Source organism: Suncus etruscus, chromosome 6, assembly GCF_024139225.1.
Source record: "Suncus etruscus isolate mSunEtr1 chromosome 6, mSunEtr1.pri.cur, whole genome shotgun sequence".
Taxonomy (NCBI): domain Eukaryota; kingdom Metazoa; phylum Chordata; class Mammalia; order Eulipotyphla; family Soricidae; genus Suncus; species Suncus etruscus.
The window spans coordinates 58,628,459-58,646,627 of NC_064853.1; the positions used below are offsets into that span (position 1 = coordinate 58,628,459).

General features: G+C 39.9%; 1 protein-coding gene and 1 non-coding gene across 2 annotated transcripts in view; one reads left to right on the forward strand and one right to left on the reverse strand.

The window, feature by feature from the left end:
• Window positions 1-18,169, forward strand: part of LRRC34 (leucine rich repeat containing 34) — a 46,711-nt gene that overhangs the window by 13,006 nt on the left and 15,536 nt on the right. Inside the window, exons 4-5 of the mRNA XM_049774491.1 lie at window positions 3,378-3,461; window positions 6,846-6,974. Of these exons, the coding sequence (XP_049630448.1) occupies window positions 3,378-3,461; window positions 6,846-6,974 (213 nt within the window). The remainder of the gene's footprint in view (window positions 1-3,377; window positions 3,462-6,845; window positions 6,975-18,169) is intronic.
• On the reverse strand, window positions 7,522-7,627 carry LOC126012326 (U6 spliceosomal RNA). Its single transcript, XR_007496841.1, has one exon. It is a non-coding gene; the product is annotated as a U6 spliceosomal RNA (small nuclear RNA).

An 18,169-nucleotide genomic window follows, 5' to 3' on the forward strand; every position in this document is an offset into this window, starting at 1 on the left:
CTGGCCCCTCATTCGGTGCATATATGTTTAGGAGAGTGATTTCTTCCTGCTGTACATATCCCTTGATTAATACAAAATATCCGTCTTTGTCCCTTACAACTTTCCTAAGTATGAAGTTTGCATCATCTGATATTAGTATGGCCACTCCAGCTTTTTTATGGGTGTTGTTTGCTTGGATGATTTTCCTTCAGCCTTTTCTTTTGAGTCTATGTTTGTTCTGACTATTCAGGTGCGTTTCTTGTAGGCAGCAGAAGGTTGGATTGAGTTTTTTGATCCATTTAGCCACTCTGTGTCTCTTAACAAGTGCATTTAGTCCATTGACATTGAGAGAAAGAATTTTCCTGGGTGTTAGTGCCATCTTTATATCGAAGTTTGGTGTGTCTGTTGATCAGTCTTGTCTTAAAGTAGGCCATTCAGTTTTTCTTTTAAGAATGGTTTTGAGTCTGTAAAGTTTCTGAGCTGTTGTTTGTCTGTGAAACCATGTATTGTTCCTTCAAACCTGAAAGTGAGTTTTGCTGGGTGCAGTATTCTAGGCGAAGCATTTATTTCATTGAGTTTTGTCACTATGTCCCACCACTGCCTTCTGGCCTTGAGTGTTTTCTGTGACAGGTCTGCAGTAAATCTCAAGGATATTCCCTTGAATGTAATTTCTCTTTTCGATCTTGCTGCTTTCAGAATTCTGTCTCTATCTGTGGGATTCGTCATTGTGACTAGGATGTGTCTTGGGGTGTTTTTTCTGGGGTCTCTTTTAATTGGTACTCTTTGGGCATGCAGGATTTGTTCGCATGTATTCATTAGCTCTGGTAATTTCTCTTTAATGATGTTCTTGACCGTTGATTTTTCCTGGAGATTTTCTTCCTCAGTCTCTGGGACTCCAATGATTCTTAAGTTGTTTCTCTTGAGCTTATCATAGACTTCTATTTTCATCTGTTCCCATTCTTTGAGTAATTTTTCCATTGTTTGATCATTTGCTTTAAGGTTTTTTTCCAATTTCTTCTGCTGTATGGAATTGTTATTCATCTCATCTTCCAGTGTACTAATTCTATCCTCAGCTGCTGTTAAACCGTGGGAAAGCTCAAACATGTTTTTCTTCAATTCATCTACTGAGTTTTTCAGACCTGTTATTTGACCTGAAGTTTCAGTTTGGAGTTTTCTGATTTCTATATTGATATTCTCTTGATTCTTATTAGTGTTCTCTTCTATACTTTCTTTGAGTTCTTTGAACATCTTCCATATTGCAACTCTAAACTCCTTATCTGAGAGACTGTCTAGTTGGTTAGTCATGTTCAAGTCATCAGAGTTGCCATCTGTCTGACACTGGCCTGCATTGTTTCCCCATTGTCACACTTGTATTGTGGGTTTTTCTATGTGTTGTGGTTGTTTTCATTGGCTAAATGATGTGCACGGCCGAGAAGTAGAGTGGCTGTGCTCCTCTGGCTCCACCCTTTCTGGGCATGTAAACTCACCTCCAGGGAAGGCTCCAGGGAAGGCGAGTCGTCCGCAGATGAGCCACACACAGAATGAAATCAGGCCGAAAATGGAGCACAGCACAGAATACAGGCAGATGGGGGTGCTGGCATCTGAGTTCCAGCAGAGTTCAGTGGCTTCCCCTTTTTGGGCGTGTAAGCTCACCTCCAGGGAAGGCGAGCCATCCTCAGATGTGCCACACACAGAATGAAATCAGGCTGAAAATGGAGCACAGCACAGAAGACAGGCAGATAGGGGTGCTGGCATCTGAGTTCCAGCAGAGTTCCAAGGGTTATTTCTTAAGAGATGGCACAGCGGTATTTGCCTTGCAAGTAGCCTATCCAGGACCTAAGGTGGTTGGTTCGCATCCCAGCGTTCCATATGGTTCCCCGTACCTGCCAGGAGTGATTTCTTTTTTTTTTTTGGTTTTTGGGCCACACCCAGCGGTGCTCAGGGGTTACTCCTGGCTGTCTGCTCAGAAATAGCTCCTGGCAGGCACGGGGGACCATATGGGACACCGGGATTCAAACCAACCACCTTTGGTCCTGGATCGGCTACTTGCAAGGCAAACGCCGCTGTGCTATCTCTCTGGGCCCCCAGGAGTGATTTCTGAGCAGATAGCCAGGAGTAACCCCTGAGCACTGCGGTGTGCCCCCTCCCCCCCAAAAAAAAGAATCAAGGGATATTTACATTACGAAGAACTCACACTTAAACATACATGCATTTAATGGAGGGGACTAGAAAAATATTTAAAACAACTCCTAGTAGACTTGAAGGAAGGTATGGATAGCAACACAGTAGTTGGAAACTTCAACAATGCTCTGTTATTGCTCAATAAGTGACAATAGTTATTGGTTAGACTAAAAGCTCAGTATGGAAATATTGGCTTTGAAAGAAGAAGTAAAATAATTCACTGATATCTCCATGGGAGGACTGGAGAGTATTATGCTTAATGAAGTTAGTCAGAGGGAGAGAGACCAACACAAAATGATCTCTCGTTTGTGGGATATAAATAACAGTGTGCATTAATGAATGCGCAAATACAAAGGAAACAAAGAGCATGAGAACTGTTAATTTAGTAGGAAAAATAGCACTTTAAGGGAAGGTTGGAGGGAAAAGACTGGAAGGAGTCTCAGCTACAGTGGGGGAAAGCAATTAACCTGGAAGAGAATGGAGTGCTGAAAAGTGGTAAAGTGTTGTGTATAAAATTCTACCAGGAACAGCACTATAAATTACAATACAAAAGCTTAAAAAAGGGGGAGGGCACTGCTTGTAGAAGCAGACTGGTGGGTTAGAGGCAAACAAGTGGGGTATGGAGTATTTCATTGGTGGAGCGAAGTAGACATCAGTGAAGGGATTAGTGTTGAAACATTGTAAACCTGACACAGTCATAAATAAGTTTGTATTTTCAGGACATTAAAATTTTTTAAATGTGGGCCCTGAGAGATAGCACAGTGGCGTTTGCCTTGCAAGCAGCCGATCCAGGACCTAAGGTGATTGGTTCGAATCCCGGTGTCCCATATGGTCCCTCATGCCTGCCAGGAGCTATTTCTGAGCAGACAGCCACGAGTCACCCCTGAGCACCGCCGGTGTGGCCCAAAAAAAAATTTTTTTTTTAAATGTTTAAAGAGAAACTGAAAAAGAGTATATACAAATGTTAACTAGTTAAAAGGCACATTTTTAATTTAATATTTTTAGTAGTATATCGAACGAGTATTTATAAAAATAAAAAACTGGCTTCACACCTATGGCATCTAGCCATAGATTTAAGTATTTAAAACTGGATTTTCAGAATTTCTAATTTATAATGATTTTCTTTAATGGTGAGTACCTGAAGTAGCTTAAATATATAAACATGTATAATTAACTTTTGAATATCATATATAATAACTTCTTTTCTCTCCTTATAGAAAGACCTTAATCTCAGATATGTAAACCTTATGTTTAATGATATTGGACCTGAAGGTGGAGAATTTATTGCTAAAGCACTAAATGTAAGCACTTACATATTTCTGTGACATTTTATTTGGGAATTATTGTTTCTAACAGGTTGGACCCCACAGAATCAAACATTAACTTGTATTATTTTAATGTAATGGGAATATCTAAGAAATTACTTAATTAAAATGTGAATATTTCACAAGTACTTTTGAACTCACTTAAATATATATATACATATATATATGTATATATATATATTTAAAGCTGGAGAGATATTACAGGATATAAGACACTAGCCTTGCACCACATAAAGTCCCTGACAGGAGTCATCCCTGTGCTCCACCATGTGTGGGCCCCCAAACAAAATCATAACAACACATTTGTTCTTATTATTTTGGGCCTTGAGGGGCAGACAGGACCTCATACATGCAAATCATATGTTCTCCCACCAAACTATTTTCCTGGCCCCCTTTTATTAAAACATAATTCACATACATAAAAATTAGCTTTTGTTGCTGGAGTGCCTGCCTTGCACACTGCTAACATGGATTTGATCCCAAGCACCCCAGATATGGTTTCCCAAGCACCACCAGGAGTGATCCCTGAGCATAGTCAGGAGTAAGCCCTGTTCACCACCTGGTGTGACCCCAAACAAACAAAAATTAACTCTTTTAAGACTGCAGAGACAGTGCAGGTGGTGAGGCATTTGCTGTACATTTAGCTGCAGTGGTGGCACAAGGGGTAAGGTGTCTGCCTTGCCTGCGCTAGCCTAGGATGAACCGTGGTTCAATCCCCAGTGTCCCATATGGTCCCACAAGCCAGGAACGATTTCTGAGCGCATAGCCAAGAGTAACCCCTGAGCATCACCTGGTGTGATCCAAAAAAAGCAAACAAAAACAAAAACAAAACATCTAGCTGCAGTAATTGTTCAAATTCTCAGTAATTGGCTCAAATTCTCATCACCACATAGGATCCTCTCAGCATTACCAGGGGATCACTAATGAGCACAGAGCCAGAAATAGGCCCTGAACACTGCCAGAGTGGCCCAAAAAGAACATTTGAAATGTTCAGTTTAGCAGTTTTTAAAAGGTTAGTCAAAATTGTGCAACGATCACTGTTACTATTCTTAGAACATTTTCACTTCAAAAAGGCCTTTTTGGAGGCAGAACAATAGTATAGCACGAAGGATGTTTGTCAACCCCCTACATCTTTTGTGGCCCCCTGAACCTGCCAGGAGTAAGTTATGAAAAAAGAGCCAAGAGTAACTTCTAAGTGCCTCCAGGTGTGCCCCTCTAAAAAATAAGAAAAGAAAAAGGCCTCTTTACCCAATAGAATTCCCTTTCCATTCTTCTCTCAGCTTCTGATAGTCACTAATCTACTTTGACTACCTAACACTGAACTTCATATACTTGTAATATTGCAGTATGTGCCCTTTGTGACTGGCTAAATATTTTTAAAATTCATCCATGCTGTGACAGATTTCATTCCGTTTATTGCTAAATGGTATTCTATTACAATGATATATCACATTTTGTCCATTTTTGGCTTTTAATTTTGTTTCCGTTATGGGGCCACCACAACTGTGTTCAGGATTACTCCTGGATCTGTACTTAGAGATCCCTTTGCCTGGCTTGGAGGGGATCCTCTGGTGTTCCAGGGATCAAATCCAGACTTTATAACTCTAGCACCTTCCACCTTTTTTATGTAGCCCACAGCCAGTTGTGCTGGTGGTTGAAGGGGACCAGAGTAACACTGGAGAAACTTTTCCTGGTTTTCCTGGTAGTGTGTACCTAATAGTTTGGTGTTCAGTCATTTGATGGTAGGGATCAAACTCAGGTTCTTGCATGTGCTAGACATACTTTCCCATGTGAGTCATATCCTGTTTCCCTCTTTGTGGTTATTCTGGGTGGGGGAGACAACTTTGTTAAGAATCAGACTTTCAGGCCCAGAGAGATAGCAAGCAGCCGATCCAGGACCAAAGGTGGTTGGTTCGAATCCTGGTGTCCCATATGGTCCCCTGTGCCTGCCAGGAGCTATTTCTGAGCAGACAGCCAGGAGTAACCCCTGAGCACCGCCGGGTGTGACCCAAAAACCCAAAATCCCCCCCCCCAAAAAAAAGAATCAGTCTTCTAACCGCAACTGAACAGAACTCCTAGGACCATAAAGACCTTGGGGTAGGACAACCAAAATGCTCAGAGCTTGTAGTCGGTTTTATAACAGTATGCTTCATGGGTGGAGACACCCTGTATCTCTTAGGCCAAGGAAATGTCCTTCCTAATTTCCCCAATGTTTACTGCGCCTGTGTGGAAAAAGAAAATCTTGCTATACCTGCCCCCCTTTTTTGTTTTGTTTCTTTAGTTTTATTTTAGAGTTCCAGCCTTTTACATAGAATCTTTGAACTTGAATCATTTCGCTCTGCCTCATATTTTTATATCTTCCTACAAATAGAGAAAACAAAGAAAAAGAAAGTAGATGGGAACCAGGGGAAAAGTGGTCTCAGGGGCATTGAGTAAAAAAAAAGTCAGATCTAAATACCCAAGCCATCAATGAAAATCAAGAGACCCAAACTATAACAAGCTAAACACAAAATGGACCTGTTAAACTAGTAGTTCAGAGGGCTAAGAATAGAGGTAGGGGATGCATGCTGGGAACTCAGGTGGAGGGAGATCAACATTGGTAGTGGGAATGGCCCTAATTCACTGTCACTCTATGCCTGAAATACAACTGAGAAAGACTTGTAATTCATTATGGTCCCAATAAAATTTAAAAAAGAATAAGTCTTTCACGTATTTAGATTGTATGGGTTTATTTTTGTATTCAATCGCCTATTCTAGTCATCTTTGAATATCCCTTTGCCAGTCCCAGATCCATTTCTGTAGCTTTTTTGTAAGTTTAAAGGTAAATAGTTTCATTTTTACTTTTATTGTTGTGTTGGGTATTCTGGGATTAGTTTAGCAATTTCTACAAAAGGAGGTGCTGGGAATTTTAGAGGAATTACTTTAAATCTGTAGTTTAATTTTGAGAGTACTGTCACCTTAACAAATTTTCTTGAACTTGGAAAGTCTTTGTATTTATTTCTGTCTTCTTTTTTTCCTTTCAAAGCTGCATTGTTATTTTCTGTGTAAAACCTGCCCCTTTAGTTTATTTTTTTCCCCTCTTATTTTGGGGAGGGGACACCCACTGGTACTCAGGGGTTACTCCTGTCTCTGCACTCAGGATTTATTCCTAATGGTTTTTGAGGATGCTAAGGATCAAATCTGGGTCAACCTCATGCAAGGTAAATGCCCTACTCACTGAATGGTTATGAGAAATTGATGTTACTTAAAAAGAAAGTATTTGAGTCTGTGTTAATGAAAACGTATCAATCTCCTAATTTAAATAATCTAAATAAAATTGAGATTCCAATTTTAACCAAGTTTTTGTATTTTCCTTTTCAGAGCAATGTAACTCTCAAATACCTAAGAATGACTGGAAACAAGATTGAAAATAAAGGGGGAATGTTATTTGCTTCAATGCTACAAAAGAATTCATCCTTAGAAAAACTAGATTTAGGTGACTGTAATCTGGTAAGTTAATAATGAGAAAATCACCTGGATATTGGAAATCAGTATAAAGGATATGTATGAAACTGGCAAATAACAATTTTATGAATGGATAAGTTTACCTCTAATGTAATATCAGATAAAAAGGTTTTCCCTCCACATAATAGTGTTATGAGTAATATCTGATCTTAGTAAATAATACATCAGAATACCCAACAATAGAAAAATATTCCCAACCTTCCATTATAACCCTTAAACTGGGTGAGATTATTTCTTTAGGGTTGAAAATCAAAACGAGCTCTCAACAAATAGAAAGCAGGACTGTACTACTGAGCCACATCCCTATGGAATATTTTGTGTGAAGGTAGATGGTAGAATCTTCCAGAAATATCTGTCCAACAATGCAGTGCTTGGGCTTTAACATGCTGTTCTCAGGCCATGCTGTGGTGAAGCCCACCTGAGCCACCCCATAGTTCTTGGAGGCCAGGGCCATATTTACCTATCTGAATAGGCCATGTTGTGCTAGGGATCACACTGGATGGGTACTTATCTTCTGAGTCACCTGGATGGAATTTTATTTGAAGGCTTCCTGAATTTGCGTGTCATACTTGCACAGGGCCATGCTAATATTCTCTGTATTGTTCCAATTTTAGTATATGTGCTGCTGAAGTGAGCACCTGGATGGAATTTTTAAAGAAAAAAGATCGTTTTCATTAGCACTTCAGTAGTATAATATAATTTTTTCTTGAAAATATTTCATGTTATTTCAATAGTAGTAGCAGGAAACCCTAAAAGTGGACACTTATGATATTATAAAAGGTATGGCCTTGAATGTGGTTGCATTGGCCACAATCCTGACTCTAATTGCCAGCACCACATTTAATTCCCTAAGCACTGCCCAGCACAGCCTCAAATAATCAAGTTCCTAAAAAAAAAAAAAAAAAAAAAAAAAAAAACCACATAAAGTACCTTAAATGAGTGAAAAAAGAGAAAGGAGAAAAGAAGGAGAAAAAGAAGGAGAAAGAAAGGGAGAGAAAAAGGGATAAAGGAAGAGAAAAGAAGTAAAGACAGACCTACAATTATGCTAAAAGCTGGTATGAGACTTCAGCTGGTCTGATAACTAGGAGCTGATTTTGCATATCTTCAAATTTTAAACTGATTATTTTTTCTTAAAGGTGTTCAGAACTTGAGGCCTACTGTAAGGAAACTGTTACATGGCTTCAGTGACATAAGATGCCTGAACATGCAAACAATTATAAATGGGTTAAGTGATTTTTTTGAGCTAATGATTTGTGAATCTTAAAAAGACATCATGACCTCAAATATTACCCTTTTGGTTCCAGCCTTGGGACAGCCTCTAAACTTTGGGCATCTACCCTTGTGCTGCCCTTCACCCTCCAGTTGACCCTAGGAACCTATGCCAGCTAACATCATCTCTAAATCTGATCAGGCATCCTGAGTGGTCCACTTTGACCATGCTGATACCTTGAATCATGCAGACATACCCACTCCTCACTTTTAAAGAGCTGATAGGAAACTACATTGTCTTAATTATGTCCCTGATTACTTCCACAAAAGTTTTGGTAACTAAACAAGAACTAGACCACAACTGACTATCCCACTGAAATACCAATAAAGGGTTTTGAAATATAATAATTAATCCTAAGAATGATCCCTTAATGCCCTTCAACAGATGAATGGCTAAAGAAACTGTGGTACATATACACAATGGAATATTATGCAGCCATTAGGAGAGATGAAGTCATGAAATGTTCCTGTACATGGATGGACATAGAATCTATTATGCTGAGTGAAATAAGTTGAAGAGCAATAGAAACAGCATAGTCTCATCTATGGGTTTTAAGAAAAATAAAAGATGTTATTGTAATAATGCCCAGAGACAATAGAGATGAGGGCTGGAAGGACCAGCTCACAACAGAGTGTGAGCTCACCACAGACCACAGAGTGGTGAGTGAGTTAAAGAAATAACTACACTAGAAGGGCGCAGAAGCCACCTTGGGTCATGCTGTTTTCAACTGCCTGAGACTGGATTTCATCTGTGTTCCTGCCGGTGATCCTGCCTGCTTCAGAGGTGGTTACGGGAGGTACACACACTGATTCCTGCTAGTTTCTGCTGGGAGTCAGAAGGGCGCAGAAGCCATCTTGGGCCATGGTGCTTCCAGCCGCCAGAGATTAGATTTCATCAGTGGTCCTGCCTGCGATACTGCCTACTACAGAGAGTTCTTAGCTGGCTCTGACCTCCTGATGTGCCTTGGAAGACACCGAGGACTTGAAGGGAACTCTTTGCTTTGCTTGTCTGTCTTCCCTGAATACTTGAAGCTCTACTCAGAGGGCTAGGAAGTATAACCCCCTATGGCTCCGCTTCATAGCCACACACTATTTCTAACCAATAAATCCCACCACAACACGCAGAAAAAATCACACTACAAGTGTGACAATGGGGAAACCTTGCAGGCAAACACCATGCACAGAGAATGAAGACGATAGCTCAGATGACTTAAAAAATTCCGGGCCTGAACCAGGGAAGCCATCCACGAAACATCCAGGCTGGTCTATAACATCACCTGGAAGCAATCCTCTACCACAGAAGACCTACACTGCTCAGACTTCGACCTGCTCAAAAGAGACTTCCCTTAACACTGAGAAGACTTAACAACAACAACAACGACCTGCTTACAGGACAGGGCTCCCTGCGTTGCCCTTTGATTGTGAGGTGAAAGGAGAGGATGCTCCACATCCTGACTTCAATGTAAGATATGCAGATTCCAGGATCTTTACTACAGAAACATGATACCAACAACAGAGACTGTGTGAAAATAAAAGTCTGTTGGCACTACAGACAATGTATTGGATTGGACGATCTAACTTGCCTGGAGCCTAGACTTGGTCTTGTGCCAGGAAACTTCAGGGGTCTGGTCTCTTTGTACTTAGGCCAAGGTTATTTCTTTCCATGTCCCTCATATTTTGGTGGGCCTATGCAAACAACAATTGCCACTCTAACATCACTTTTACTGTGCTCCTTTGACTCTAATCCTTAAAAAGAACTCACTTAAAATTTGAGGTTAACTTAAGCTAATATGCATGTATATGGAAATGTAAGAAAATACTATGCCTGTAATGTTTAAGGAGTTACATAAGTTTTATGGCTTTAGATTGCCTTGTGTACTGTTAAGAAATATTATAATGTGTTACAATCTGGGTACTTGAGGGACAAAGTAATTGTACATGGATTCTGTCTTATTTATCTTAATGTTCTTTGTCTGAAATTTCAAAGTTAAGATATCAGCAAGGGGACTTCTGAGAATTATGTTATGGGTGATTGTCCTTCCACTGTAACTTTACCTTGTCCTCTTTCTTTGCACCCTTGTTCTCATAATAAATAAATTTAAAAAAAAATTCCGGGCCTGGAGAGATAGCACAGTGGTGTTTGCCTTGCAAGCAGCCGATCCAAAACCAAAGGTGGTTGGTACGAATCCCAGTGTCCCATATGGTCCCCATGCCTGGCAGGAGCTATTTCTGAGCAGACAGCCAGGAGTAACCCCTGAGCACCACCAGGTGTGGCCCAAAAACAAAAACAAACAAAAAAAAAATTTCAACCATCTGATTAACCTCTCGGATAAGGTTCTTAAAATAGCAATATGGAAGATGTTTGTAGAACTCAAAGAAAGCATAAATCGATCTGAACAGAACACAAAGACCGAAATCAGAAAACTCCAAACTGAAATAGCAGATTTGAAAAACACAGTAGCTCAACTGAAAAACTCAATGGATGGGGGGGCGGGCGGTGGCGCTAAAGGTAAGGTGCCTGCCTTGCCTGCGCTAGCCTTGGACGGACCGCGGTTCTATCCCCCGGTGTCCCATATGGTCCCCCAAGCCAGGAGCAACTTCTTTTTTTTTTTTTTTTTTTTTTTTTTTTTGGTTTTTGGGCCACACCCGGTAACGCTCAGGGGTTACTCCTGGCTATGCGCTCAGAAGTCGCTCCTGGCTTGGGGGACCATATGGGACGCCGGGGGATGGAACCGCGGTCCGTCTCCTAGGCTAGCGCAGGTAAGGCAGGCACCTTACCTCCAGCGCCACCGCCCGGCCCCAAGGAGCAACTTCTGAGCACATAGCCAGGAGTAACCCCTGAGCATTACCGGGTGTGGCCCAAAAAAAAAAAAAAAAAAAAAAAAAACCTCAATGGATGGCCTCGCCAGCAGGGTAACAGCAGCTGCGGAGAGAATCGGACTACTGGAAAATAAGATGCAGAAAAACTCAACACAGCAGAAGAAATTGGAAAAGAACCTTAAGACAAACCATCAGGCAATGGAAAGAGTACTCAAGGAATGTGAACAGATGAAAATAGAAGTCTTTGATAAACTCAACAGAAATAACATAAGAATCATTGGAGTCCCAGAGACCCAGGTAGATCATCTCCAGGAAGAATCAACTGTCAAAGACATCATCAAAGAAATACTCCCAGAGGTAAAGACTACATGCAATCAAATCCTGCATGCCCGAAGAATACCAGCTAAAAGAGACCTGAAGAAAAACACCTCAAGACACATCCTCTTTACAATGACAAATCCCACAGATAAGAGATAGAATACTGAAAGCAGCAAGATCAAAAAGGGAAATTACATTCAAAGGAGCATCCCTAAGACTTACAGCAGACTTGTCACAAGAAACTCTCAAGGCCAGAAGACAGTGGTGGAATATTGTGACAAGACTGAATGAAATGAATGCCTCACCGAGAATACTGCACCCAGCCAGACTCACATTCATAGCTTCATGGATAAACAAAAGCTCAGAAACTTCACAGATGAAAAACCAGCCTTAAAGGAAAAACCGACAGGTCTACTTTAAGACAAGAGAGACCAACAAACACAGCAAACTTATCTACAAAGATGACATTAAATCCTATGACAATCATCTCCCTCAATGTCAATGGACTAAATTCACCAATTAAAAGACACAGAGTGGCAAAATGGGTTAAAAAGATGAATCCAACCTTCTGCTGCCTACAAGAAACACATCTGAATAGTCAGAACAAACATAGACTCAAAATCAAAGGCTGGAGGAAAATCATCCAAGCAAACAACATCCTTAAAAAGCTGAGGTGGCCATATTAATATCTGATGACACCAAATTTATACTCGGAAAAGTGGTAAGGGACAAAGATGGACACTATGTACTAATCAAGGGATATGTGCAACAGGAAGAAATCAGACTATTAAACATATATGCACCCAATGAGAGACCAGCAAATTATCTAATACACTTACTGACAAATCTGAAAGAAGACATCAAGAATAACACAATAATTGTGGGAGACCTCAACACGGCCCTATCAACACTTGATAGGTCAACCAGACTGAAACCCAACAAAAACATACTAGCCCTGAAAAGAGTAATGGAAGAAAGAGGACTAGTAGATATATATAGGACACTCTATCCCAAAAAACCTGGATACACATTCTTCTCCAATGTACATGGGTCATTCTCCAGGGTAGACTACATGCTGACACATAAAACATACCTCCATAAAATCAAGAGGATAGAAATCTTGCAGGATACCTTTGCTGACCACAAGGCTCTGAAATTAGATGTGAAATACAAAGACACACAAAAGAAAAACTGTAACAATAGGAAATTAAACACTCTGCTACTGAACAACCAGTGGGTCCAAGATGAAATAAAAAGGGAAATCAAAAATTTCCTGGAAACATATTGCAGAGATCCACAGGGTAATCAGAGACTATTTTGAGAAACTTTTTGCTACTAAACATGAGAACCTAGAAGAAATAGAAAAAAGTCTTGGACACTTAAAACCTTCCACAGTTAAGTAAGGAGGATGTAGCATATCTAAATACCCCCATCACTACTGAGAAAATTGAAACTGTAATCAAAGATCTGCCCAAAAAGAAAAGCCCAGGCCCAGATGGATTTCCTAATGAATTCTTTCAAATCTTTCAAGAGGAGGTACTACCAATCCTAGCCAAGCTCTTCCATGAAATTGAAAAAATGGGAACACTCCCAAACAGCTTTTATGAAGCCAACATCACCTTGATACCAAAACCAGACAGAGATGATTCCAAAAAAGAAAATTACAGACGAATATCCCTCATAAATGCAGATGCAAAGATCTTCAACAAAATCCTGCCAAATAGGATCTAATGCATCATCAAGAATATCATACATTACAACCAAGTAGGTTTCATCCCAGGAATGCAAGGATGGTTTAACATCCATAAATCTATCAACATAATACACAAAATCAACAAGAAAAATAAAAATCACAAGATCATATCAATAGACGCAGAGAAAGTATTTGATAAGGTCCAACACCCATTCTTGATCAAAACTCTCAGCAAGAAGAAAGGAACCTTTTTCAATCTAGTTGAAGCCATCTATCACAAGACAATGACAAATATTATACTCAATGGAGAAAAACTAAAAGCCTTCCTCTAAATTCTGGTACAAGAACACAAGGCTGTCCTCCCTCACCACTCCTCTTCAACATAGTACTGTAAGTGCTTGCTATAGCAATCAGGCAAGAAAAAGATATCAAGGGAATCCAGATAGGAAAGGAAGAAGTCAAGCTCTCATTGTTTGCAGACGACATATACTTTACTTAGAAAACCCTAAAGACTCTACCAAAAAGCTTCTAGAAACAATAGATTCATATAGCAAGGTGGCAGGCTACAAAACCAACCTACAGAAATCAATGGCCTTTTTATACACCAATAATGATAGGGAAGATATGGAAGTCAGGAAGGCAATCCCACTCACAATAGTGCCACACAAACTCAAATATCTTGGAGTCAACTTGAGCAAAGATGTGAAGGACCTATACAAAGAAAATTATAAAGCCCTGCTCCAAGAAATAAGAGAGGACACATGGAAATGGAAACACATACCCTGCTCATGGATTGGCAGGATTAACATCATTAAAATGGCAATACTCCTCAAAGCATTATACAGATTTAATGTGATTCCCTTAAAAATACCCATGACATTCTTCAAAGAAGTGGATCAAACACTTATGAAGTTCATCTGGAACAATAAACACCCTCGAATAGCTAAAGCACTCCTAGGGAAAAGGAAAATGGGTGGCATTACTTTCCTCAACTTTAAACTGTACTACAAAGCAATAGTTATCAAAACAGCATGGTATTGGAATAAAGACAGACACTCAGATCAGTGGAATAGGCTTGAGTTCTGAGACAATGTTCCCCTGACATACAATCACCTAATTTTTCACAAAGGACTAAGAAATCCTAAGTGGATCAGGGAAAACCTCTTCAACAAGTGGTGCTGGCAGAACTGGTTAGCCACTTGCAAAAAAGCAAACATAGACCCCCATTAACATCATGTATGAAGGTAAAATCTAAATGGATTAAAGACCTTGATAATAGACCTGATACCATAAGGTATATAGAACAACACATCGGTAAAACACTCCATGACATTGAGACTAAAGGCATCTTCAAGGAGGAAACTGCACTTTCAAGCAAGTGGAAGCAGAGGTCAACAGATTGAAATACATTAAGCTGAGAAGCACCTCAAAAGAAATAGTGCCCAGGATACAAGAGCCACCCACCGAGTGGGAGAACTATTCACCCAACACCCATCAGATAAGGGGCTAATATCTAAAATATACAGGGCACTGACAGAACTTTATAAGAAAAAAAAATCTAATCCCATCAAAAAATGGGGAGAAGAAATGAACAGACACTTTGATAAAAAAGAAATACAAATGGCCAAAAGGCACATGAAAAAATGCTCCTTGTCACTAATCATCAGGGAGATGCAAATCAAAACAAGATGAGATACCATCTCACACCACAGAGATTGGCATACATCACAAAGAATGAGAACAATCAGTGCTGGTGGGGATGTGGAGAGAAAGGAACTCTTACCCACTGCTGGTGGGAATGTCGTCTAGTCCAATCTCTATGGAAAGTGATATGGAGATTCCTCCAAAGTCTGGAAATTGAGCTCCCATTTGACCCAGCTATTCCATTCCTAGGGATACCCTAAGAACACAGAATACAATACAAAAACCCCTTCCTCACACCTATATTTATTGCAGCACTAGTCACAATAGCCAGGTTCTGGAAGCAAGATGCCCTTCAACAGACGAATGGCTAAAGAAACTGGTACATATACATAATGGAATATTATGCAGCCATCAGGAGAGATGAAGTCATGAAATTTTCCTATATGTGGATCAACATAGAATCTATCATGCTGAGTGAAATAAATCAGAGGGGGAGAGAGAGAGAGAGAGAGAGAGAGAGAGAGAGAGAGAGAGAGAGAGAGAGAGAGAGAGAGAGAGACGCAGAATAGTCTCACTCATCTATGGGTTTTAAGAAAAATAAAAGTCATTTTTGCAACAATCCTCAGAGACAATGAGAGGAGGGCTGGAACTTCCAGCTCACTTCATGAAGCTCACCACAAAGAGTGGTGAGTGCAGTTATAGAAATAACTACACAAAGAACTACCATAATCATGTGAATGAATGAGGGAACTGGAAAGCCTGCCTGGAGTACATGTGGGGGTCGCGTGGGATGGAGGGAGATTTGGGACATTGGTGGTGGGAATGTTGCACTGGTGAAGGGAGTGTTCTTTATAACTGAAACCTAATCACAATCATATTTGTAATCAAGATGTTTAAATAAAGAAAATAATTAAAAAAAGAAATAACTACACTGTCAACTATTGTGACAATGTCAATGAGTGAAAAAAGTTGAATGCCTATCTTAAATACAGGTGGGGGAGGATGGAGGTTGGAGACATTGGTGATGGGAATGTTCCACTGGTGAGGGGGGGTGTTCTTTTTATGACTGAAACCCAACTTCAATCATGTTTGTAATCAAGGTGCTTAAATTAACATAATATTTAAAAATGTACATGGGAGAAAGGGTTAAAAACATTCTTGGACGAAAAAGAACTCATAGTAGTCACACAAACCATACCAACCCTAAACGATCTACTCAAAGATCAGTTTACAAACCAAATTCCCAATTGTAACAACAACAATCCCACACAATATAATGGCACAACAGCCCTTTCAATAGTTTTCTTTAATGTAAGTGAACCCCCCCCCCCAAAAATGTAAGTGAACTAAACTCTCCTATCAAAAGGCACAGAGTAGAGGATTGGATCAGGGAACAAAACCCAGACATCTACTGCCTGCAGGAAATACATTTAAAAACTCAGGATAGACACAGGCTCAGAGTAAAAGGATGGAAAACAATTATACAAACCACTGAAAAACAAAACAAAGAAAAAGCTAGGACAGTCATATCAGACCAAATTGCATTTAACCTCAAGAAAATACTTAGAGGGCCCGGAGAGATAGCACAGCGGCGTTTGCCTTGCAAGCAGCTGACCCAGGACCAAAAGTTGGTTGGTTCGAATCCCGGTGTCCCATATGGTCCCCTGTGCCTGCCAGGAGCTATTTCTGAGCAGACAGCCAGGAGTAACCCCTGAACAATGCCGGGTGTGGCCCCCCCCCAAAAAAAAGAAAATACTTAGAGATAAAAATGGATGCTACTAATTGATCATAGGAACAATAGACCAAGAAGTACTAACTCTGATCAACATTTGTGCACCAAATGCAGAGTCAGCAAAATAATTAAGGCTTTTGGTAGCAAACATATGCATAGAAACATGATAGTAGATGGAGATGTCAACAGCCATTATTGCTACTAGAGCAGTGGTCCTCAAACTATGGCCCATGTGCCACATATTGTATTTGTATCTGTTTTGTTTCTTCATTGCAAAATAAGATATATGCAGTGTGCATAAGAATTCGTTCATAAGTTTTGTTTTTACTATAGTCAGACCCTCCAGTGGTCTGAGGGACAGTGAACTGGCCTCCTGTTTAAAAAGTTTGAGGACCCCTGTTAGACAAATCCACCAAGCGGAACACTAGCAAAGACATAGAGCCCTAAATGAGAAACTAGAAGAACTAAGACTGACTAATCTATACGGAGCCTTTCATAACCTCAAAACACTGAATAAACTTTCTTTTCAAGTGCACGTGGAAACTGTGGGATAGACCATATTTTAGGACGCAAGTCTAATTTACATAAAGTCACAATATTAGAAACAAGAACCCTATCAGACCACAAAGCCATAGAGATCAAGATTAACTATAAAAAGATTTGGATAAAATCTAACACTGGAGACTAAACAACATGCTGCTCAACAACACTTGAATCAAAGAGGAAATAAAGGAATAAAGAGATTACTTGAGACTAATGATAATGAAAAAACAAATTGCCAAAATCTATGGGACACAGCAAAAGCATTAATTAGAGGAAAACTCCTAACAATACAGGCCTACATTAAGAAAGAATAAAAAAAGGGGGCCGGGCGGTGGCGCTGGAGGTAAGGTGCCTGCCTTGCCTGTGCTAGCCTAGGACGGACCGCGGTTCGATCCCCCGGCGTCCCATATGGTCCCCCAAGCCAGGAGCGACTTCTGAGCCAATAGCCAGGAGTAACCCCTGAGTGTCACCAGGTATGGCCCAAAAAAAAAAAAAAAAAAAAAAAAAAGAAAGAATAAAAAGACAAAATCAACAAACTAAAGGGACACCTTAAATATCTGGAAAACCAATAGCAAAGGAACCCAAATACAAACAGAAGAAAAAAATAACAGCAGAAATCAACAATATAAAAACAAAGAAAACAATACAAAGAATTAATGAGACTAGGAGCTGATGTTTTGAAAAGAGTAAACAAGATAGACATGCTGCTGGCAAGATTCACAAAGAAAATAAGGAAAAATACTCAAATAAATTGGATCATAAATGAAAAGGGAGAGATTACAACAGAACACAAAGAAATCCAAGACATCATGAGAGTTTAATATGAACAACTGTATTCAGTTAAACTAGAGAATCTAGAAGAAATGGACATATTTCTGGAAAAATATACTCTCCTGATACTTAATGTGGAGGAAGTAGAAAACCTTAAAGAGACTAATAACAAGTTAGGAAATTGAAGCCATAACTAAGAAACTACCCAAGAATAGGTCCAGGACCAGACGAGTTTACAGGTGAATTTTATCAAGCATTCAAAGAAGAGTTACTACCATTAATCCTTAAACTCTTCCAAAACATCTGAAGGACGGGAATCCTCTTTAATACATTCTATTCTTTCCACCCCACCCCCCGACTATTTCAAAAGACTTAAAAGGGATATGTATA